Source organism: Danio aesculapii, chromosome 8 (genome assembly GCF_903798145.1).
Source record: "Danio aesculapii chromosome 8, fDanAes4.1, whole genome shotgun sequence".
Classification (NCBI taxonomy): Eukaryota; Metazoa; Chordata; class Actinopteri; order Cypriniformes; family Danionidae; genus Danio; species Danio aesculapii.
The window spans coordinates 41,924,837-41,951,341 of record NC_079442.1 but is presented as its reverse complement, the minus strand read 5'-3'; the positions used below and the strand labels follow the sequence as shown (position 1 = coordinate 41,951,341).

The window sequence follows — 26,505 nt, the reverse complement described above, 5'->3', positions numbered from 1 at the left end:
CATTCGGCCTTTACTTTCTCTTTCTCTTTCGTGGATAAGTAAATGGTGTTGTACGCACTCCACTGAAGACATCCATTACCCTACATAATTAATTTTGTTTGTTAAGCACAAAGATTTGTTTCAAAGCTATTTCTAAATTCAGTTCTAATTTCCAGCAAATTAATTTATGAACAATAATAACAAAGTGTGGTCAAAAAAGTCATACCCAATCACACATGCTAAGCCCCATATGGTCCAAAACCTGACAGGTGGACAAATCTAAGCTTGTTTTTAATAAAACAAATATAAATATGCATATAAATAATAATAATAATAATAATAATAATAATAATAATAATAATAAATAATAATAATAGTAATAATAATAATAACATTATACAAAAGCAAGTTGTCGTGAATAAACTGGAAAAAAACCCTGAGATGATGGAGGCATGGAAGTAGTGGTTTTTATATTTATGTAGAAAGTAGGCTAATATTTTTTGTAATATTTTATACCTTTAATTCTTTTTCATTTGTAAAGATATTTGTGTATTGCTGTACATCCTGCGTGTTTTAAGCAATGTTTAAGTGAGGCGCACAACTAACGCGCTCTGCGCTGGACTTTAGACCTGCATTCAGGTGGTCTATTGCGCAGTCTATTTTAGTTCCTCAAAATAGCAACGCATCAACATTGCGCCTTAACACACCTCTTTTCTAGACCGAAACACCCATGAGTTCACAAAGTGGCAGAAATAGATTTACTATTTAAACAACGTGGCGGAAAATGGGAAAATTAGGCTTGTGCTGGTCTGAAAATACTGCAAAAGGAGTAGCAAAAATCAAAGTACTAGTATTTGAACTTGTACAGCCAGATCTAAAAGGATTTGAGTGCCGACTTGTTATTTTGCTGCAAAACGGAAACAAAGGGCTAAGGTAATTGTGCTGTGCACAACTGCAAAGAACACAAAGAAGTCAGCTGTATTTTTGTTGCATTTCTTAAATATTTGCAATCGATATAGATATCAGATTATCCAACATACAGTGGGGGAAATAAATATTGAACACATCACCATTTTTCTCAGAAAACATATTTCTAAATGTGCCGTTGATTTGAAATTTTCCCCAGATGTTAATATTTAAAGAAATCCACGTATGCAAAGAAAACTAATCTAATTAGTTTACAAATAAATGAAGTTATGCATAATAAAATGAAATAACGCAGTTAAAAGTATTGAACACATGAAGAAAGGGCGGTGCAGAAAGACAGTGAAAGCCCAGACAGCAGCTGAAATCTTTCAGTAGAGCAGATTCAACTGACACAAGGCCACAACACAGTTTTCATAGGTCTTTGACATTGGCTTGGGCTTTAACTGTGCGGAAACATCACTATTAGAGAACTCCATTTGCTGCACACATGCAAACCTGAAATTTCAATAAGGTTTAGACTGGTCCAGGTTTTTTAGACTGGCCATTTCAATGTTTCAATGTGACGTTGAAACATCTGTGCTAATCTTCTGTATAAAAATGGCTGAATGATGAGTGTACAGTTATAGGAATTTTGTTGATAAAGGACATTCCAATAAACTTTTGCATTCACTCTTCCATTCATGAAATATGCTGTAAAAACTGCTCTTTTACTCCTGTTAGTATGATGTTAAATAGGAAAAAGCAGAAACCATGAAATTAAGGAAAATGTAGGTTGATTCATAGTTTTGATCTCTGTACAGTACTTGAGTAGCTGCGGTGGTCCAGCGCCAAATGAGTCTGTCTGAATGCACTGGCTCGTTTGCCTCTGGATTGATGGACTGAACTGTGTGGTTTTATTAACGAGGCCCTGGACAGCAATGCCTCAGACCAGAGCGCACATACATCACGTCACGCACTGGCCGCCACCACACTGTGTGTGGGAGATTAGAGGAGCTCTAAAGGAGACCCTGACCTTCTAAACGCTCAACTGAGAGACTTTACACACTGATATTGTTTTAAAAACTTTCATCTATCTATCTATCTATCTATCTATCTATCTATCTATCTATCTATCTATCTATCTATCTATCTATCTATCTATCTATCTATCTATCTATCTATCTATCTGTCTATCTGTCTGTCTGTCTGTCTGTCTGTCTGTCTGTCTATCTGGTCTGTCCGTCCGTCCGTCCGTCCATCCATTTTGATAAGGATTGCAGCATGTGTGATCAAAACCAGAGTTATTTGTTTAACAGCTCTTCTTCTTCTGCTGATAACCTGATGCAAAGTGTTAGTCAGTCGTCCAGGTTAGGCTTTAGTGAGCATCTGTGCTAATCTGCATCTTTCCCCTCCAGCTACTCCAGGGAGAACAATTACTGGACCAGCGAACCACAGTACATGTACCTCGCAGAGTTACGCCGCGCATCTGTACACAGTTTAACACAGCTCTGGCAGGTATTTCATCTTTACTTTCTTGCCTTTCTTTTTTGTTTATACTTATTCATCTGTTCACCTCATTTGTTGTGTTATATCTTCATTTTTGATAAGATTTAATTATTAGCCCCCCTGTATATTTTACCCAATTTCTGTTTTCGGAAATTCAACTTTCTTTGAATTTTCAAGATCAAATGTTCTTCACCCAATATCATTTCCACTTGTTTGTGGGTCCACACGAAGCATTTTTTTAAAACCACATTATTTCACTGCAAGTTTCCTTTGTTTATTTAGCATATGTCTCTGAGATTAACAGTTTATACTGATATAGTCATTTGGATATTATTAGCATCACTCAGACTGTGTGTAAAAATTGGCTTAAGGTCTGAGCCTCCAATAAGCATTCAACACAGTCTACCTTTGTGTCCTTCGGGTGACATTTTCCTCAATCTTTATTCCAAAAACGAAGCCAGGGAATGTTTGATGGTTTAATATAGCTGGCAAATTGACTTTACTCATGTAGTTTGATGTAACAGAGCCTTTGGGTTGATTTACATGTCCAGACTGGGGTGTAATATAGTTGTGTTGAACAATTCTCTTGGGTGTATTTATTATTTTACTACTCAATAGACATTAGCATAATTCTCATTCATTCTTGCCCTTTGCAGAGTTTAATAAAAAGGCACAAGAGGACATTTGGATTTGCTCATTAACATACATACATACATACATACACACATACATACATACATACATACATACATACATACATACATACATACATACATACATACATACATACATACATACATACATACATGAACAAATAAATTTATGTATATTATATATAAATAAATATTTATTCTTAAATAATTATTAATTAATTACATTTACAAAAGTTATTGGCAAGCCCATTAAAAAGTATCTAAAATGATATATCTCTATTTGCTTTTAAAGAAAATATTTTAATACTGAATAGTACTTTAAATTATTTAATTTAAAGTGATTGTGTTGACTATAAAGGTTTTATAGTAGGGTTAGTTTAGGTTTATAAAGGGTTTATAAAACATTTTTGTTAGTTGTAATAAACTGAACATTAGAAAAAATACAATTAGATTTAAACTTACTTCTGCTTGTTGCCAGTATAGTTATGTTTGCTGTAATGTTTGTTTGTTTATCTATCTATTTATTTATTTATTTACTTATTTGTTTGTTTATTTTACTCATTTATTTATTTTGAATTTATCTCATTTTTATTTATTCTTTATTATTATTGACTTTATAAATGTATTTATTGTTTATTTTTATTGTATTTATTTTATAAATTAATTTATTGTGTATTATCTATTTATTTATTTAATTTATTTATTTGTATTTATTTATTTATTTATTCCTTCCTTATTAGTATTTATTTCAATAATTAATTTATTATTTATTATTTATTTGTTTATTTAAATTATTAATTTTAATTGTATTTATTTATATTTTCTTTAAAAATTATTTATTAATTAATTTATAGTTTATTATTCATTTATTTATTATTGTAATTATTTACTTATTCTTTGTTATTTTTTATTTTATTAATTCATTTATTGTGTATTATCTATTTATTTATTTATAATTTTTTTTTATTGTATTAATTTATTTATTCTTTATTATTATTTATTTTATTAATTCATTTATTGTTTATTATTTATTATGTATTTTTAATTGTATTTTTTATTTATTTATTTTAAGTATTTATCAATTCATTTACGGTTTATTATTTCTTTATTTATTATGTTTTTTTTTTACTTATTTTTTATTATTTTATTCATCATTCATTCATTTTCTTTTCAGCTTAGTCCCTTTATTAATCCGGGGTCGCCACAACGGAATGAATCGCCAACTTATCCAGCACATGTTTTACGCAGCGGATGCATTTTCAGCCGCAACCCATCTCTGGGAAACATCCATACACACTCATTCACACTCATACACTACGGACAATTTAGCCTACCTAATTCAACCTGAAAAAAACCTACGCAAACGCAGGGAGAGCAGAAATGCCAACAGACCAGCCAAGGTTTGAACCAGCGACCTTCTTGCTGTGAGGCGACAGCACTACCTACTGCGCCACTGCGTCACCCTTTATTATTATTTATTGTATAAATTTATTAATTCTCTATTATTTTATATCTAACAGTTTATTATTTCTTTATTATTAATTGTTTTTATTTTTGTATATGATCTCATTAAAATTGTCCTAAAATTAAAGTGCAAACGTATACACTACATTTACTTAAAAAACTAAAACTTATGTAAACTAAATTACAGCCACAATAGCACCTCTGTCACACCAAAATAACCTTGCTGTACATTGCAAGTGAGGCCAATGGAAGACCTTCCCCTCATGTTCATATTTTATTATCTCTTGTTCTTTCTTCATCAATAAGGCCGCAACATTTATTCTGATACATAATGCATGTAAGAAGTCATGCATCATGAATGTTAGAACAACCAGAAGCACTGAAGCTGACATAACAGCCCAGACGTGACTCTGACTCATATCATCTCTGTCCTGGACTCAATAGCTGGCTCTGTCTTTTAATCCGTCTGCTGATTTTAGACTTTTTCCTGAAGCTGGCTGATCCATAGCTGTGATTTATGCACTGACCCAGAGGGAGAAACATAAAGGAGATGCTCAGGGTGACCTTCATCACACACTGTTTTCTTGTCCAGATTTGTCTTATGACTAGTGCTGTGTATTGTGACAGGCAGGTGCACAGGGGCTGAACAAACTCCTGAATGCTGATCATTATCCTGTGCATAAAGCGAATAATTAAGTACATTTGTATTTTATGTATTTGTACATGTATTTGTAGTATTATATATAATAATATGTTTATAATTTATTTTAATGCATTACTATTATTATCATTATTAAATGCAAAACTACAATTAATCACATTTGTAAATAAATAAATAAATAAATAGAATAGAATAGAATAGAATAGAATAGAATAGAATAGAATAGAATAGAATAATTTAATAAATGTTTATAATTTTTAATAAGCATATGAAATATATGTATATTATTATGTTTATATTTATGATGTATAAATATAATTATAAATGTTTTGTGAATATATTATTATAAAATATAAAGCTATATCAATATATGATTTTTGTGTAAAATAAATAAATAGATAAATGATATAATTAGTGTAATTTGAAAATATTTAAATAAATATCAGAAAAATAATTAAATAATTGTATAATTTCTGTTAAGCATATAAAATATATAATATTATATGTGATATTATGTTTATATTGTATTGTATGCATATATTGTTATGAAATGTAAATCTATATTAATATATGATTTTGTTTGTGTTCAATAAATAAATGGATTAATGATCTAATTAATCACATTTAGAAAAAAAAATAATGAAATAAATTTAAGAGAATAATTAAATAAATTTATATAATTTCTAATAAGCATATACTATATATATATATATATATATATATATATATATATATATATATATATATATATATATATATATATATATGTGTATAACCTATTTTAATGCATATATTGCTATAATATAAAAGGCTATATTAATATATGATATTTATGTTAAATAAATAAAATAATCATAAGAGAATAATTAAAAAAATGTTTATACTTTCTAATAAGCTTTAGCAACAACCATTTTAAGGTCAAAATTATTAGCCCCTTTAAACTTTATATTTTTTCAATAGTCTACAGAACAAACCACTGTTGTACAATAACTTGCCTAATTACCCTGACCTGCCTAGTTAACCTAATTAACCTAGTTAAGCCTTTTAATGTCACTTTAAGCTGTATAGAAGTGTCTTGAAAAATATCTAGTCAAATATTATTTACTGTCATCATGGCAAAAATAAAATAAATCAGTTTTCAGAAATGAGTTATTAAAACTATTATGTTTAGAAATGTGTTGAAAAATCTTTCCCTGTTAAAGAGAAATTGGGCAAAAAAAATAATAAACGGGGTTAATAATTCAGGGGGGCTAATAATTCTGACTTCATCTGTATATATATATGTATGTATATGTATATATGTATGTATATGTATTTGTAGTTTTTTCTAAAATAAATAAATAGATTAATGATATAATTAATCACATTTGTAAATAAATAAATAATGAAATAAATAAAATATTAATTATTAAAATAATAATAATAATGATAATAATTAAAATAACAATTATATAATTGTATGCCCATAATCTTCAAGCATATAAAATTAAATATAACCTTATATTTATATTTGTGTTATAATGCATATGAAATTATAAAAAGTAAAACTTTGATAATACATGATGTTTTGTGTACAAACAAATAAATGATATAATTAAATACATTTGTATAAAGATAAATAATGATTTTTTTTTTAAATCTCATCACTACAATGTCAATCTATGCTTAAATCCATGTCTTGTTCAGTTCCACATCACTTCTCCTTGAAATTAATGAGATACGGTCAATCATGTAAAAAGTGCCCTCTTGTGTTTTACTGTGGCATTACACCAACAACACACCGGGTGTCCTGACATTTTATCCTACCCACCATGCTACCAGCACTGTATTTGAATGGTTCTGGGGTTGGGGTTAGGGATTAGGTGGGTTAGCGCGATTTTACAGCTTCATATCACTGCTGTAAATTTACACTGATAGCAAAATCTGATGGGTAGCATATTGCGTCATCAAAATGTGCTACCTACTTTTTGAATGAGTTAGGACATTCTGACAAGGTAGACGGCTGATTTTTGTACTGTCCACTCATTCAGCTATTTATATTCCAAATACTGTTTAAAATAATAAAATCTTCAAAAAGCATTACACACAGTAATAAACACAAACCAAAATATCCATAAAATATGCCAGTTACAGGAGATTAGATCCACTGTGTTCAAGCTGACGTCAGAAACCAGACATTGGCTCATATGTATGTACTTTAAATGAACTTATTTATATTATTCATTCATTCATCTTGGTTATTTCTGTCCTGTAAGCCGGCTCCACTCTTTTCAAATGTATTATTCATTCAAACGTAGCTCCAAGCGGTGTAATCTAGAGGGCACATGCTTCATACTTCATGCCAATGCATATTTCAGCAGCAATAGCAGAGAGTCCAGATAGTGCTGTGCGTTATTACTGACCTCTGACCTGAAATCATGTGTCATATACTGAGGATGGCCTTTTCTGTTTATATAGACCTGTTCGCACCAGACAATAATCATGGTGAGGATAAAGTTTAAAGTCCCTCTGAAATCAAAATTAAAGTTTTTTTTTTTCTGTGGTTTTAGTCCTAATATGTTAAACTTAAATAGACATTTCACCCCAAAAAAAAATCTGTCATCATATACTCACAAAATGAAGTTTGTATTTACTATGGAAGCCCATGGTTCATTCATTTTCCTTTGGCTCCGTCTATTAATTAGGGGTTGCCACAGCGGAATGAACCACCAATTTATCCAAATTTGGTTTTTTCATCTTTTTTCAAAATGTCTTTGTGTGTGTGTGTGCGTGCGTGCGTGCGTGCGTGCGCGTGCGTGCGTGCGTGCGTGCGTGCGTGTGTGTGTGTTGAAAAGAACATCAATAAATGCATAAATGAATGAAACTGGTTTGCATGTCAAGTGAGTAAATGATGACAACATTTTTGTTTTTGGGGTGAGCTGTCACTTTAAGGTCTAACATGTTTTAATCTCTCCATTGTGGTGAAAATGTGTAATAGTTTGGCAAAAACTTTTAGGTTTTGGCCTGTAGAGAAAATGTGGGTTTGTTGTTAAATATGTTAGTGTTTGTTTTGTAAGTATATACTGAGATATGTGTGAGTTTATTTTTTATTATTTTAAATATAAAAAATAAAGATGCATCAAAATGAAGGTTATATCTGACCACTGATTTACTGATTTTCACTACTGTATTAATCAATAATAATTATTATTTAAAAAATTAAATACACTGTAAAAATATCCAGAAATTAAGAGTTTTCTGTATTTTGTTATTTGTGTTTTTGTCCATTTAGTTATGCTTTTGAGTTGCATTATAGGACCTCAGTCTTTTCTTTCTTTTAATAGTTTAAAATGATACATTGCCTCGGTTGATGTTGTAAATTACAGTAAAAAAAACCTGCCCATGTAGCAAAGAATTCTGGCCCAGATTTGGCATAAATCTGGCACAGCAGGCATTTATCCGGCACTGGTATACAGCATGTGGGTCAAACATGGCCCTGGTTTGGCAGAGGTGGCACCGTCTTCAAGCTAGCAAACAATACTCGGGCCAAAAGTAAAATGTAGTATTTGGCCCAGATGTTAATACTTGATATGTGGGCCATGTAAGTTTGGCCTGTCCTGACCCACATTTAAAATACATTTTTATTATTTTAAAATAAAGAAAAAAATTCTACCAATCAGGTCGCTTCGAGAAAAAAGCTCACACATAGCAAGCCTAAAGCGCAATGATTTATGGGTTTATCAATTTCATTGCAGTGGTGACACATCAACATATCTGGCCCATTTTAGGCTCAGTTATGGGTTATTAACTCGGCTGAGACTTGGCCCAGATATGGTCCGTGTTTGGCCCTTGTCTGGAAGCCAGATATGGTCCAGTCATGTGCCGTAATTCACTGCGGCATGTGGGCCAAGCAAAAGCTGATTGTGTGGGCCAGAGCTGGGCCAGAGATATTTTGCTTTGTGGGTGGTAATAAACTACCAGTTTCTGTTATTTTACAGACTTAATTCTTTCTAATTTCTTAATCAATGTATTGTTTCAAACTACTAAAATGTCAATAAAAGTCACTTTGTTAAACTGCAGAGCTACATTTTTATCATCAAAGGTGGACAAAGCAGAGATAAAGATCCAATAGTGCATCTCAGAACTGAAAATAAACTGAATCACAAAAAAACTGATTCTGTTAATTAACTCTTTTCCACTTTATGTTTAACTTTCAGAAAGAAAATGTATGAATGAATGAATGTTTAGCCTTCAGTATATAGATTATTTATTCATTCATTTTATTTCCAGCTTAGTCCCTTTATTAATCTGGGGTCGCCACAGTGGAATGAACCGCCAAGTTATCCAGCATATGTTTTACGCAGCGGATGCCCTTCCAGCTGCAACCCATCACTGGGATTGCACCCCCTCTTCCATTCACACAAATTCACTACTGACAATTTAGCTTACTCAATTCACCTGAAGCGCATGTCTTTGGACTAGTGGGTGAAACCGGAGCACCCGGCAGAAACCCACGCGAACGCAGGGAGAACATGCAAACTCCACACAGAAATGCCAACTGACCCAGCAGAGGCTCGAACCAGCGACCTTCTTGCGATGAGGCAAGAGCTCTATTCACTGCGCCACTATGCTGCCCTCTTACATAGATTGCAATAGATAGAAATCAATAGAGTTGATTGTTTTTGTTTTTAAATTCAGCTGGCAGTTAGCTCTCTGAAACTCTCACATCGCCCACTGAGGCTAAGCTGGGCTGTGCTCGGTCAGTACCTGGATGGAAAACTACATGGGAAAGCTAGGTTGCTGCCGGAAGTAGGGTTAGTGAGACCAGCAGTGGGCGCTCAACCTGCAGTCTGTGTGGGTCATAACACCCCATTATAGTGAAGTAGACTCTATTCTGCTCAGTGAGTGCCATCTTTCAGAGGAGACGTTAAACAGAGATCCTGACTCTCTGTGGTCATTAAAAATCCCAGGATGTTCTTCAAAAAAAGAGTAGAGGTTTAACTCCGGCATTCTGGCCAAATTTGCCCACTGGCCTCTGTCCATCATGGCCTCCTAACCATTCCCTTATCATAATTGGTCTCCTCTCCACCAATCAGCTGGTGTGCGGTCTGGCGTAATATGGCTGCCGTTGCGTCATACAGGTAGATGCTGCACACTGCTGGTGGACGAGGAGATTCCCCCAAAAAATGTGTAAAGCACTTTGAATGCCCAGAAAAGTGCTATATAAATGTAAGGAATTATTATTATTAAAAAACAACATCATCAATATTGGCATTGTGTAAAGAAATTATATATTTGTCAAACAATTTGCACTCAGAACGAGCAGATTCCAACACATATTTTGAGTAAAATACTGCACATACATTTGTCAAAATTGTATTTTGCTGTTTTTTATTATTATTTTTTATTTTATCTGTGTCTTTGTCTTATCACTGTGGAAAGTCGTGTAATGAAAACAAATTCCTTGTATGTGTAAACATATTAGATCTCTCTCAATTAAATTAAGTAAAAAAATGCATTTGTGACACTTTCCATCATGTAGTGTATGCTGCAAATTTAGCAAGCATCAAAAAGGTATTTAATTTCCTCCACAGGCAGTGTGCGGTTGCTTTTTTTTCTCTTTATGGCCACATAAGTTGATTGTGTTGCAAAGTCTCCCCGCTTTCTGATTAAAATGCAATGAGGGCTTTAGGAAAGCGGTGATAACTGCAAAGCCGCCACACTGTACTTCATCTCCACGGCGTGAACTCAACAGCCTGTTAATCTTTTCTAATTAGTATGTGCAAGACAGATGAATCAAAACATGCCCGCCAGGCCATGCTCGACTGTTTCACTGGATCACGCTGTTTTTTTTTAGTCTTCTTTCTGAGCTGTGTCTTCACTCCAGAGCGCTTTTACCTCATTTTATGCGGCTCTTCTGACATGCTTTTTCTGTAGGTGCTAATTAGGTCCATATGCCTGATTTTATTGAAGCCCTTGGTTTTTTTCTCGCCTTTCTTCACACTTGATGTAGATGTGCTGCTGAGGGATGGAGAGCGCTCGTAAACTTTTGTTTTAGTGCTAGTAATGATAGAAACAGGCTGATCTGTTTGTGATCTGCTGAGTTCACACTTGATGCAGCTGTCACACAAAAGGTTCCTGTATATGTTTACATTCTTGTTTCTATTGCACAGATCTCAGTGCTTTAAAAAAAAAATTAAGTATATACACTACCTGACAAAGCAGTTCAACAGACGATTCATCAGAAAATCTGCCATCAGCCACTTTTCCAAATGACCAACAAGAAGTCAAGTTATTATTTGTTGCACGGCGACACGGTGGCTCAGTGGTAAGCACTGTCACCTCACTGCAAGAAGGCCACTGGTTTGACCCCTGCTGGGCCAGTTGGCATTTCTGTGTGGAGTTTGCATGTTCTTCCCGTGTTCGTGTGGGTTTCCTCCAGGTGCTCCGGTTTCCCCCACTGTCCAAAGACATGCAGTATAGGTGAATTGAATAAACTAAATTGGCCGTAGTGTGTGTGGACGAGTGTGTATGGATATTTCCCAGTACTGGGTTGCAGCTGGAAGGGTGTCCTCTGTGTAAAACAAATGCTGGATAAGTTGGTGGTTCATTCCACTGTGGTGACCCCTGATGAATAAAGGGACTAAGCTGAAGGAAAATGAATGCATAAAACGTTCAGCATATATGAGTGCACCCCTCACAAATCTCTCTTTTAAATGAATATTTTCTGCAGGAAGCTTTACAATATTATATTTGTGCATATACAGAGATTAGTCAGTTTTGAAGTCAAATCTGTAGCTAATTGAAGAAAAAAGCTCCAAAAATTTATGTACCCGAATTTATATATTGGGGAAAAATATTAAATTAAATTAAAACAAGGAAAAATGAAGAGAAACAAAGATTATATCAAATATATTTTTAGATTTTGCAATATTCAGTTTGAATTTAAATGTATTATCTTTCTATTTCTAAAAATGATCGGTAACCAAGCTCTTATTTTGATTGATTTTGCTGTTTAATAAATCATAAATTAAATTAATTATAAATTTTTTTATAATTAATAAACTTATTATTGTTATCTGTAGATAAAAAATAATTAACTAAATAATCTAAATATCTTTAAAGGCTGTACTGTCGTCCTTTAAAAAAAAAGAAACATGTTTAACTTGATCAAATGCTCCTTTACACATTTGTACGAGGGAAGAATATTTCTCTTAAAAACTCTTCATTGATTTGGTTTTGAGCGTATGATCCATTTATTCAAATTCAAAACTGTGAGGTAATTCAGAGGATTCTGGGAATTCTGCACCATTTATTCACAATTAAATATTTCATAATTTGAAATGTATTATATATAATGAAAGATCCACCATCAGATGTATTATATATACTTTTTAATGTGGTATGCATTTTAAACATTATTTATTAAAATGATCTATGATTATGGGTAATTCATAAAGTAGTATATTAAAGGCTTATTAAAATAGTTCATTCGGAAAGAGAAAATTTGCTGGTATTTTAATCAGTCTCAGTGCAGTGAAGATCTAGGTGACTTATTTCTTCAGTAACAATAAATGGTCCTTTGGTGATTCATAAGATGCACTTTGAGAGAGAAAAAACATATAGAGACTACAAGTTGAGACTACTCAAATAGTTTGAGAAAAAGTGATTCCCTCAGTTCGTTTGAGTAATGGGAAATCAACATTTCAGCTAATTGAGTTGACCAAATGTGGTCTCTTCATTGAATTAACTTAAATGTTTAAATAAAGATAACTTAAAATGGCTAATAAACTAAACTTTCAGCCATTTTACATCGAAGGTGATATTTAGCCGCACCATGCTTGGCTAATTTTTACGCGGTGGGTCATTAGCCCAATGCTCAACCCCCAAGGACCAGGACATACACACTTATACTACAGACAATTTAGCTTACCCAATTCACCTATAGTGCATGTCTTTAAACTTGTGGGGGAAACCAGAGCACCCAGAGGAAGCCTACGCGAACACGGGGAGAACATGCAAACTCCACACAGAAATGCCAACTGACCCAGCCGGGGCTCGAACCAGCGACCTTCTTGCTGTAAGGTGACAGCGCTACCCACTGCACCACCGTGTCTCCCCTGCGTGTATATCAATTAAGAACAATTTATATAAGCATTTAAATATCTACTTACTAATTTAACTTTTCTCTTTCGTCAGAGAGTGGCCACCTTGTGTCATATAACATATTTCAAGCAATCAGCTTGGTTGTCAAGGCATAATTTTAAGCACAACCAATCATTTTAAAAAGAGACATGATGAATCGTTTAAAGAAATTAAAATGTTAAGTTCAGAGAACTTAAAATATTAATTAAAAGTTTTTTGCTGCCTAATGAGTAAGTTAAACACACCTGTTTATGTTTTGATGCCAAAACTTGGTATTTTAAGCAATTTCACATTATATTAACTTAATATCTTTAGTAATGACAACAGCGGGGTTTACAGTGTAAGCATTAAATAATACCCTTTGACAATACATTGAGGTCTTTTGAGGCGAAAGATCAGTCTGTTCAGAATCCGATCATTATTTACAACGTTATTTATTTTATACACAGCCCAATGACAGTCTGGAGCTTGGGGTTGAAATCCTTTATTTTTAAATTGGTTGATTTCGTATATTCTTTAAAAACTAGACTCACAGCCACTATAAGGGGTAGTTCACTAAAAAATGTGCATTTCCTCACTATTTACTCACACTCAAGTTCTTTCTTCTGTTGAACACAAACAAAAGATTTTGAAGCATGTTGGAAAAAAGCAGCCTGTTATGAGGTAATGATGATTAAAAGGGATGCTGTAACGTTTAGGTAATACATGTAATGTGTGCGACAGATCAAAGATGAGGCAGGAATCGGTTCTAAGTTTAGTTTAGCAGTTCTTACTCAGTGGTTTAAACAAAAGATATGACAATAATAAAGGAAAAAAATAAACATTTACAATATTCTTTATAAACAAAAACAATGAGTGTAAGCCAAATCAAAGAAATTAACAAAAAAACTATCCTTAAATCTAACGACAAAAAAATAATTATGAAGATAAATAAATATATATATAAATATATATAAAAGATATCTTCAGTACACACGACACCCGATCTAAACTACAAAACTCAAAATTACACTTAAGCTTAATCTAACAAAAGCAAGCTAAACTAAATCAAACCTAACAACAATGTCATATCGCTCAGTTTAGAATTACACAACAACCATCAAAGTAGATACTTAAAGACAAGTACAACAAGTGAAGTCGAATTACATCAGAAAAACTGAAGTAATAAATTACCAACTAAGAATGACAAACACGGATGCGTGGAACAAAAAGGTACGCCGAGGCAGAGTGCACACCACACACTGATTGGCAGACCATTAAAGTCTTGCAGCTCGTTCGGGGATTGGCTGAACTGGCACTGTCATAACAATGATGGACAGTTAACTGAGCTAATAAACAACCTAAGAGTGGAGTGAGAACGGAGAGAGGAGGGTGAGAAAAATAAATACACATAAAACTAATCTGGAACAAAATACACCCATTGACATCCAAACCCAGCGGGCATCTTAATGTCAAGATAATCAAAAAAGTGTGAACTTTGATGTCAGTTGACTACCTTGATGTCAATACAACATCAAATTGGCATTTAACATTGGCATCAAAAAACTTTCATGATTTTTGACGTGTTTTTTGATGTAATTTTGATATTAAGGTGCCTGCTATAAGTTCAATAGGAACAGGTTATTTAGATAGTTATAGTTTTTAGAACATTCTTCTTCAGTAAATCTTCTTTTGTGCTCAATAGAAAAAAATCTGAGGGAAAAAAAAACTCAAACAGGTTTTTGGAACAAATGATGAGTAAATGATGACAGTTTTTGTGAGAACTATTCCAGCTCTCTTATTTGGATTTCACTCAATTGTAATTCAGTGGCTTTAGATTCAAATTTCAATCATGTTTGCTCCATGCCAAAGTTGTTTTAGTAAACAAAAACTGAAACTTAGACTACAACTATTGACTTAAAAAACATTTTTATTAATAGAAATTAAAATAAAAAACTCACCATAAATACAAACTAAAACTAAAGAAAACTAACAACTGTCAAAGAAAACTGAAATAAAACAATAATTAGCCAATTTTACTGACAAACAGATCAGTCATATTTGTATACAAAAACATATAAACATAAAATGTGTAATAAATTTTATTCATCTGCCAAAAACTGTAAAAAAAAAAAAAATTCTGTAAAAAATATCCAGGTTTCTTCATAGTTTTTTTTCGTAGTTTTTTGTTATATATATATATATATTCCTCGTTTATTTATGCCTTTAAATAGTTTTTGAAAAAGTGACTTATGAACATTTGTAATAGTTTAAAGTGAGGTATTGTCTGGGTTGGTTTATTGCGCCACAAAACCTCATGGTAATAAACTGTCAGTACATTTTCTGTTATTTTACAGACTTATTATATTATTTCTTATATATTATATTATTTCAAACTACTCAAATGTCAATAAAAGTCACTTTGGTGAACTGTAGAGTTGAATTTTCAACATCAAAAGTCGACAGAGCAGAGGTTATGGTCGCATAATGCAATTCACAAATATAAATAAACAGAAAACACTTGTGAATCACAAAATACACTTAATACTAAACTCTCAATCAACAGATATTATTTACAGCGGGGGTCACCAAACTTATTCCTGGAGGGCCGGTGTCCTGCAGATTTTAGCTCCAACCCTAATCAAACACACCTGAACAAGCTAATTAAGGTCTTACTGGGTATACTTGAAATATCCAGGCAGGTGTGTTGAGGCAAGTTGGAGCTAAACCCTGCAGTGACACTGGCCCTCCAGGATCAAGATTGGTGACCTGATTTACAGTGAAGGCATGTTTAACTGTGTATATACAGTTTGATTTTAAAAACAAAGAATTTGTCTGAATTCGTTATAAGTTTTACTTTTATTTATTTATTTATTTATTTATTTATTTATTTATTCATTTATTCTATCATTCATTCATTCATTCATTTTCCTCCAGCTTAGTCCAAGCTTTTGCAGCCCAATTCTGGTTACTCATTAAAGCTAAGCAGGGCTGAGCCTGGTCAGTACCTGGATGGAAGACCAGACCACATGGGAAAACTGTGTTGCTGTCGGAAGTGGTGTTAGTGAGGCCAGCAGGGGGCGCTCAACCTGTGGTCTGTGGGAGTTCTAATGCCCCAGTAAAAGTGAAGGGGACACCAAACTGTCAGTGGGTGCCATCTTTCGGATGAGACATTAAACTGAGGTCCTGACTCTCTGTGGTCATTAAAAATGCCATAGCACTTCTCGTCCAGGCCAAAGTCTCTCCATTGGCCCTTACGATCATGGCCTCCCTATCCACCTTTTGTTAAATAATTTAAAACTGCAATAAAATACCTGCACATTTTCCATACTGCTCTTTTTGTTTGCATAACACACATGAGTTTTGCTCATTATACGTTCATTTACATTTCAAAAATATATTTAATTCAAGATTCACAGACGTTATTTTTGACATTATTTAAAATATGCAATTTTGGCAGGGCAAGTAAAAAAAAAGAAAAAATCCTTAGCGTTGAACCCTGGTTTAGTTTATTTAATTCACCTACAGCGCATGTCTTTTACTTTTTTTTTTTTTTTGGATTTTAGATATAGTGTTTGTTAAAACAATTATTTTATTTATTAATTCTGATCACCTAGAATTACTAAAACTAAATACATAAAAACAGAACAGAAATGTGTTCACAAAATAAAAACAGAACTAAAACAAACAAACCATTAATGAAACAAACTAAAACTGAAATAAAAACTAATTTAGAACTGCAAATGTATAATAACCTTGCTCCATGCATCCAAAATCAGCATTTCTAATCAAATCAACAAGGCCTTCAGAAAGGCACACACACACAACCCTGGCCTGGTGTCCAATCCTTCAAGAAACAGCGGTGATCTGTGAAGCCACTTGTGATAAAGAGGCCAGTCATTGAATCAGACTGCTTGAGCAACTCTCTGTCATGATTACAGCAAGGTCAGTCACCACAATATGACTTAACACAGCGCACGCTCACAACACAACCCTGCTCGTCACATGTTTCGCCACACATTATGACATTAAAGATTCATGGTAATGCATGTGAAACATGATCTACTTCGCTGAGCGCTTCGTGACATCATTCGTGTAGATAGTCAAACGCTGTTCTTATGCATAATGATGATGCTGTTCATCTACCCCTTGTGATGACATCATCTGTGTGAGAGGATGCTGATTGACAATAGACTTCTTTGACTGTTTGTGTATGAGTAAACATGGGTGTTTCTGCTGACAATAATAAGCAGCTTTATCGTTGTACAGTACCTCGGACTGGGTGTCGCTTATATTGTGAAGAATGAATTATGCTTCTGTTGTTTCATTGTCTATAAGCACAGTAAATCTAATTTATTTATACTCAGATATGAGATAAGCCAGTAGGATCTGCATGCTCTAAAGTGTCCAGAGATGTTTAAATTTAGATCTGAGCAGGTAAATTTAGATCTGAATGCCTTATGAAAATGTTGTCATGAAAAGACTTAAGAGTACTGTTGTGTTGCTGTCGCTAGGGAGTCTGGCTTTGAGTTTTGACATGTTTGTTCTGAAAATCAAGACTGGAGTTTGACACTTTGTCATTTGGTCCCTCATGTGGAGTTTATAGAGATGCAAGACAAAAACAGCACAGGCTCCTCCTGTGATAAAATACTGCTTATAAGTATAGCGTTTATATAGTGTCATTAATTTGGATATATTAAATTTTTGTGTCTCTGCAATACAACACCCCACCACCACTTATTACCACCTATAACACCTATCTTAATAATTGATATAATATACTCGATAATGTAAAAATAAAACTTTAGTAATCTCTCCTCACATGTTTTTTTAGCAGTTTTAATGTTTTTTAACTATATATATATATATATATATATATATATATATATATATATATATATATATATATATATATATATATATATATATATATATATACAACAGTTCAGGTTCTCGAATCTGATAGCTGTGAGATATTAAAGTAATATCAGCACTCGTACAGCCTCTTCACCCCTTGTGTATTACTCCGCCCATACAAGTGCAGTGTTTTCTCTAGGATATTTTCCAGCTGTGGCGGCAGGCCTTTTTTACACAGATCTACCAACTACTTGTGGCGTTATTTCAGTGACAAATGTTGTGAGCGCAGTGTTACAAGTCGAGATCGCATTTATGTAATAGCCTATGAGTATGCGAACCTCTTTGCTTGCACGCTGATTTCCTCTGTTCATGCACAAAACTTCTTGCACGCCCCTTCAAATATACGTTGCTCAAGCGCCAATCTTCTTCTGCGCTCTCAAATGAACGCTGCTGAAGTGCTATTTAGTGCGTTTATGTAACAAGTATGTCTCCAACATTTATTGGATTTGCTAGGAATATTTATAATTGTCTCCAATAGACCTACAGAGCGTTATTAATGCTTCCTGAAGTAAAGTGAAATGGCTATACGTCGTGTTTGCTGGCCTCACGCATCACGCACCTGTCAGTCAGCCAGGCAGTCAGCACGTAACCTTAGACGGTTAAACAAATATCGCACATCACTACTACGGTTACAGAAAAGTTCGCACTGTTATAATTCACTTCCTTTTAAATATGTTATGGTGTGATTATCACTCGCTATTTAAAAAAAAACACGACTGAATGTGTTGTATGAGAAACTGTAATGTAGCTGTGGCGGGAAAAATTTTGGTGTGGCGCCCCTTCATGGAAGAATGAATGTAGCGGAAACCATGCTAGTGACAAGTAGAGGACTACAGTTTGACAAATTCTGCAGCTGTTGGACAACATAATGTACTTTTGAGGCTTTTTTAGGTGAGAATGTAGTTGTTTTGATTGCAACTATGCAGTTTATTTATATTTTATTTATTTATTTATAAGATAATGCCTATTTTAAATATTCATAACTTTAGCGCATTGGCAGCCATTAGCCTGTCATACTGAGCAGAGCAAAGGTGGTTGATGTTGTCCATCCACCAGATGGCAATAGAGACCGCATAATAAATCCTTAAGGGGCAAAAACAGCATTTTCCCAGTGTAAGTTTCAAACTAAATCTGAACGAATCATTATGAATCAGGAAAGTGACATTCTGAGTCGATCTCTCTCTTTTATATTTTGTAAAGCTGTATTTATACCATTGTAATCTGGTAGTGTTTGCATTACTTTGACTTTTTCAGGGTTAATTATTGTGATATCCCAATTGCAACAGTGAAATACTGGGAAATCTCTGTAGACTGATGGCATTTCATGCCGTTATATGATGTCTTTCATACTTATAATCTCAAAATGTGAGCAAAATCATCAGTTTTGTCATCATTTTACACAAGAAAATCATTCAAATACTATCTCTAGTATAAGTGACGTTGGTAAAGTTGCAACGGTTTCTGCTGTTCTGACCATCAGCTGCAGATGTGTATGGATGGCGGAAGAAAGTTCCTCTTACAAAAGGTTTTTTGAGACTCTCTGTGTTTGATTTTATTTTTTATATACACGATTATACTGTGAAACTGTTGTTTAAACGCAATATCACACTAAGGCACTCAGGCTGCGGCCTTGAGCCAACACACACCTTCCACTAGTGCCGATATACAGCCATATCGACTGCTACTCGTGTGTGTGTGTGTGTGTGTGTGTGTGTGTGTGTGTGTGTGTGTGTGTGTGTATGTGTATGTGTGTGTGTGTGTGTGTGTGTTTATATATATATATATATATATATATATATATATATATATATATATATATATATATATATATATACACACACACACACACACACACACACACACACACACACACACACACACACACAGAATTAGGCTATGGAGAATGTATTTTGATTTATAATATCTATAAGAAGGTGCATCAATTTTCCAGGCATATTTTAGTTCAGCTATTTGTCTTGCTCCAGCTTTGCGTAATACACCTTCATAATTTACCTATCATTTTAATTAGGACTTTAATGGCCGTCATCAATATCTGCCTCGATTCAAAACACATACTGTAAAATAGACAAATACCTATTATATAAAGAACCGTCAACCTTAACTCTTAAATGTCCCTCAGACTGTTTATTTAAGTGATAAATCATGTATATATCAAACATCACATACGGTCTTGTACGTAAGGCAAAGCAAAGCTGCCTTTTTAGTGACATTGGAAGTTTGCTACCCTTGACAGTAAACACGGTTTAGTCTGTTATCATGAACTCTCTCAGGGAATAGTTAAATCAATGTTTGCCCGCTGGGCGCAACCATTCACTAAGCGGTGGAGGCTGCTTAATTAGAAATGTAATATATGAAAGAGTATCAGTAACTAACATAGTATAATGATTCATTTTAATTTATAAATTGACTGCGTGTAGTTTATACCATATACGCGTTTCATATTTTGTAAAGCAGATATAAAACGGAGACACGCGTAACCGCATCACACCCCTTTTCGCAATTGGTACAATCGTGAAGTAGGTTGGCTTGGGTTGAAAGTCGCTCGGAGCAAAAATGTTTCCCAGGGTCTGCCTTCTCGTGCTCAGACGCTGATCGCTCCACCAGGGACGATTTCACAAGGATCTCTTGCTCAAAGCCATGCTGAATCTTAGAGGCTGACGACAGCGACAGATTATAGAATAATCGCTCTTATTCCAGCGCCGAAGTAGTTTTTTTTTTCCCCTTAAACACAAAGGAACCAGGATGCCCGTGAAAGGTGGAGGAGTTGCTTATCCGAATAAAAGCGAGAATGTTGTAAGTATCACTGTTGGAGAAATGCGATGATCAGTTTTAAATGTTTGTTAGCGAAGTTAAAACTTAAGGGTAAAAGAATATCTAAACGTTTTGATACGACATATTAATTTTGTTGATGATAATAATAACGTTAATAAGGTTGTTTGACGGAGGTTGGTTTCAGCCAATGGAATGCAGCACCGTGAACTTCACCTGTTGAGTTTTCCTCAGGGCGGAAAATACTGTAAACAGCGCTCTCCTGTCAACTTTATCACACTTTTATATCGATTTTTATGTCATCCCAGTGGTCGAAAAGTAGATGTAGCTGTGTTTTGTTTTCATTTATAAACGCCTACGACTGATGAATACCATTTCATGGAAACAAAACTGCGAATTGTTTGTTGTTGCTTTCGTTTTGGAGTCTGTCTTGGAGTGTGTTGACTTGTTTGGCCTGAAAACATTGAAGTTTGACACTGTCGTTTTGCTCTCTTGTGTTCCGGTGGACTTTGATAAGATTGACACGAGCCATGACATACTGGCATAGTTGTTTTTAATGAGCATGCTGTTAAATAAGAAAATGCGCATTTATTATTAGAAATGTACTAATATTAGAGACTTAATTATATTATATTATATCAATAAGCATATTCTATTAAATATACAGTGCTCAGCATAATTGAGTACACCTCATTTTGAAAATGAATATTTTTTTATCAGTCAATGTAGGCAATGTATTTAGGTTCATTTAAACAGAACAAATTTATTAAACAGAGACATTTATTAAAATAACATTTTAGTCATCAAGCATGTTTGGAAATTGAAAGATAATACAGTTAAATTCAAGCTAAATATTGAAAAAAAAAATCAACCTACAAAATGTCAACACATTTTTTAAATTTTTTTTTAACTTCTCTTGATTTTTCCTCTTTTTTTAAATTTGTATTTAATGTTTCTATAACATATATTGGGGTGTATTAGTTTTTGGACTGTTATCGTACGTTATTTTGTTACATAAGATTTGGCTTCAGTACTTACTAATGTAATGAATATGCACAAATATAATATTGTATAGCTTCCTATTAAAATATGAGTTTAAAAGACAGATTTGTGAGGGGTGTACTTGTATGCTGGGCACTGTATATTGGACATGTGGAAACTTTATTACTATTAAAACACATACCAGTAAAGTTGAATTGATTATTTACACAGAAGCAAGCAAAGGATTTATGCAGTGACTGAGCAAAAAAAATAAATAAATAAAAAAAGAAGTGTATCCATTTAATTTAATTGTTATGCTAGGATTCTTCAGTTTTGCTTTACACTTGATGATTGTTTTACTATTTAGTAAAGCTGTGTAAAAAAAACAAAACACTTGTATTTTTTGAAAATTTTCTAAATATTTTTTTATGACTTTTTTTTTCTTTGTTAACTCTAAAGAATTTTGAAAGTTGGCTTACAAACTGCTTTACAAAAAGTACATGTGAGTAGCAAAATCAACAATGTTATTAAAAATTAGGGATGCTCCGATCTGGATTTTTGCAGCCAATACAGAGTACCAAATCCTTGTCATGTTGATCGGCCGATATTGAGTACTGATTCTAATGCTTCAAGCTTTATAATAAATAAAGCACATTTACCCTCTAAGTGTGATACTTAAGTGGAGATATCTCCTCATTTAAGAGAATAAATAATGTTTCATATAACGCGGCCTTAAGGACGTCTATTATAACTCAATTCAATTCAATTAATCTTTATTTCCATAGTGTTATTTTTTTTACAATCTAGATTGTGTCAAAGCAGCTTAAAATAGAAGATTATTTTATTATAACCATTTAGGTCTGAACATGTCAGGGCCAGAAGCAGCTTTACAGAATATAATAGATAGCACAGACAAAGAAAATTGGTAAGAGAAATGACTAACAATGTAATTTGGAAACAACATGTCTGAATCTAACACAAACACTTGCAATCAGTTCATCAGATCAGCAAATACCGATCAAGTCATTAAATATGATTATTGGCTGATGCCGATCGATCGGAGCATCCCTATTGAAGAAATTAATACAGAAACTAGGTTTGCATGACACTGGAATTTGGTACCAATCGATACTGACGTTTTAAAAACGTCCATTTCCCGCTAACATTTGAGCGCTGCTAAGCACGTTCTTAAACATCGCTGATAAACACAGATACAGGGACACTGAATCATTTTAAACCCATGATTCATCAGCGGATCGCTCGTATGTCAGCTTTTAGATAAACCAGCTGATCGACGTGACTTTATAACCCTCCAGTGTCCCTGTATCGGTGTTTACACTCAGTAAACAGTGGTGAGTTCGGTGAACTAATGACCTTCACGGCCAATCACAGTCATTTCTTTTGAGCACGTGAACACAGTGGCAAATCAGCGATGTTTAAGAACGTGCTCAGTAGCGCTCAAATGTCAGCGGGAAATGGATGTTTTTCAAGCTTCAGAATCGAATGGTACCGAAGTTCAGTATCGTGATAACCCTTATAGAAACTGTGACCTGCATTTTATTAAATGTAAATAAAAGGCAAATATTTATTTCTATTGTCATCAAAGTATCAGTTAAATATGAATTTAGCACATACTGTAAATTAATTAATATAAAAATGAACAAAACTAATAATTTCAAGCTCATGATCATTATAAGCTTTGTTATTCAGTCAAGCAATTCCAAGTTTTTGACTAATATTATATCTAGAATTATTTCATATGAGCTCAACTACTATTACATCAGAAAATAACTTCAAAGATTAAACTGTTAGTGATGCAGAAACTACTGTGAATCCTGGGACCAGGTCACCTTAACTTGGCTGTGTCTCATTAGTATAGTGAGTTGACTACAAGTTCTGAATCCCCAAAGCCGATGATGTCTAAAAATGCAGTCTAGGTAGGACGCTCACCATATATTACAACTCCAACTTTGTTGCCTGTTGTTGCCTCATCCGAGTGGACGGCTGATGTTGTCGCCTCAGTGTGGAGGTGTTGTGTTCACCCCTGTGGCCTCCTCATTTGGCTTGGTATTTTCTGTCTGGTTTGGCCCAGCGGGAGAGCGGCTTGGGCTGCAGATTATCAGACCTCATTATTCAGGAGCGAAGAGGCCTGATTCTGATGTTAGGATGAGCTGTTATAATCACAGCCAGACTTGCAGATTCTCCAGAGCCAATGTTTTTATACCCACACGCACAAACTGAGGTCTTTACCACTTCTCCACTTCTTCTTGCATCACTGCATTCAAGTTACTTGGGGGAAAGTTTATGGAGATGTTTTTGTGTAGAACATGTGCAGTTGTGCATCTCTCATATATTCAATGGCGGTAATAATATTGTTATACACTGTAAAAAATATCCATAAATTTGCAGTTTTCCGTATTTCATGATTTTATGTATGCGTTTGAGTTGCATTATGAGACCTTGATCTTTCTTCCAGCAACTTTTAACTCTGAAAAGTTTGAAATAGTGACTTGTTGACATTTGTAATGGTTTCAAATTATATATTGTCTGGGTTGGTGTTGAATATTATTGTACAAAAGCCTTGTAATAAACTGCCAGAACATTCTCTGTTATTTTACAGACTTATTTCTCTATTATGTTGTTTTTTATATATTATACATGGTTTTCGCTACGTTCATTCTTCCATGGCGGGGCGCCACACCAAAATTTATTCAAATTCATCGGCTACATTATAGCTTTTCATTCAAAACCTTCAGTTTTTGCTGGGATTTTTTTTATAGCAGGTTTAAATCGCACCAAAAAGTATTAAAATGTAAGTGAATTATAACAGAGCAAACTTTTCTGTAATCGTAGTAGTGCTGTGCGTTATCTGTTTAACCCTTTAAGGTAACATGCTGACTGACCGACCGACCAACCAACCGACAGGGCGCACGATGCGTGATGCCAGCAAATACAACATAGCTTTCAGGTATGATGAACACAGATTCCATATACTTTATTTATAGATAAAGGTATGGATTTGCATTAGGGTTTGGCGATGTCGACCAATTTGGCATTGTACAATGTCTAATGTGAAACATCGCGATGGACGTCAACGTAGGCATCATAATGAATTAGTTATTTGTTGCCTACCATTTCAACTAATTGACCCACATGGTCTTTGTTTTACCCATAACCACATCATAAATAAATAAACATAATGGCCTGTTTCCACTGAGTGGTACGGTACGGTTCGGTTTGGTTTGGTACGCTTTTGTGGCCGTTTCCACTGTCAAAAAGCGTACCGAACCGAACCGTACCGTACCACTTTTTCGGCACCCTTTCGAAAGGGTACGAAAGACGAGAAAGGGTACCAAAAGGCGGAGCTAGACGCGCAGCTGAACGCTATTGGTTTACAGAGATACGTCATTCGCTTACGCAACAAGCCAGAATGAAAACAAAAAACCCGCCATGTTTGAAATACACAGCCGACGAGCCGAGACATTACAGCGGAATGATTTATACATATAATAACGAGCCATGGTCGACCTGGGCTCAAACAAACCTTGTCGTCGTCTTGATAAACAGCCACAAAGGCAAGAAGAAGAGCAGATTTACCCTGAGCCCTGTAGTTTTTTACGAGGCAGTCTGAGGCGCGAGCGGTTTCGCTTTCTTGCTAGCGTTCGCGCGCGTCTCTAACATTATATCTGAAATAACAAACTTCTTGAGCTGATGATAATTACCTGCGCTTGATTATTGATGTGCTTTTAAAACCCGATCCTGTCAGACACTGACAAACGCGAGAGTGAAGCGTGAAGAAACAAAGGAGAAGCCGGAAAAAGGAGCACATTATTTTTTCAGCAAACATGAACAAAATGCCATGTTTAACTAACTTATTATCTTCACATTTTGGACTATTATGAACTCAGATTGACGGAATTACTGACTAACAGAGGCTACGTGTGCTGCGGAAGATTACAGACACAGATGAGAGGTTTTCACTGACTAGGCTATAATTTGTATTGTTTTGAACCTAAATACGGACGAAAATGTCTGCTGTGTGTATTTCTTCTGTAGTTGGTAACATTTCGGAGACTGTAAGGGGCTGTATGCGTCTATATATGTTCATTTATTTAGTTATTTAATATAATTACAGACGTTACAGTAGGCTGTTTCGCACTATCATTGATCTGCAGTTATAATCAACTCATGTTCATAGAAAAATTACTAATAAACATTTCTACACAAGCATTTATGTGTATGAAGCATCTGTTTTGTGAGAAGTGCTTCTCATATGATATGTAAGTGACCTGTACAGCTTTATTGTAGACATTTCCTCGAGTGAGAATGACGTCGACTGAAACTGTCTGTCATACACCACGCCCACCAAAAGGGTACCCTTGTTAGTGGAAACGCAAGCCTGATAAAGGTGACCCGTACCAAACCGAACCAAACCGTACCGTACCGGTCAGTGGAAACGAGCCATAAGTTACACACATAATTACCACCTGTCAGTCACTTTTTTCGCGCAACTGAGTGATCTGTGTCGTTATAATGGCGTCGAAA

The 26,505-nt window shown here is 34.2% G+C and overlaps 1 protein-coding gene across 2 annotated transcripts in view; it reads left to right on the top strand.

Annotated features, from left to right (window-relative positions):
* The window catches only part of LOC130233791 (tight junction protein ZO-2-like), a 191,258-nt gene that overhangs the window by 27,493 nt on the left and 137,260 nt on the right, over nt 1-26,505 (top strand). Inside the window, exon 1 of one of the 2 annotated variants that reach the window (XM_056464002.1) lies at nt 20,743-21,003. The exons of the other annotated variant lie outside the window; for it this stretch is intronic. Within the exon in view, the coding sequence (XP_056319977.1) occupies nt 20,953-21,003 (51 nt within the window). The 5' untranslated portion in view covers nt 20,743-20,952. Of the gene's footprint in view, nt 1-20,742; nt 21,004-26,505 lie in introns of those variants that run through there. 2 annotated transcript variants of the gene reach the window in all.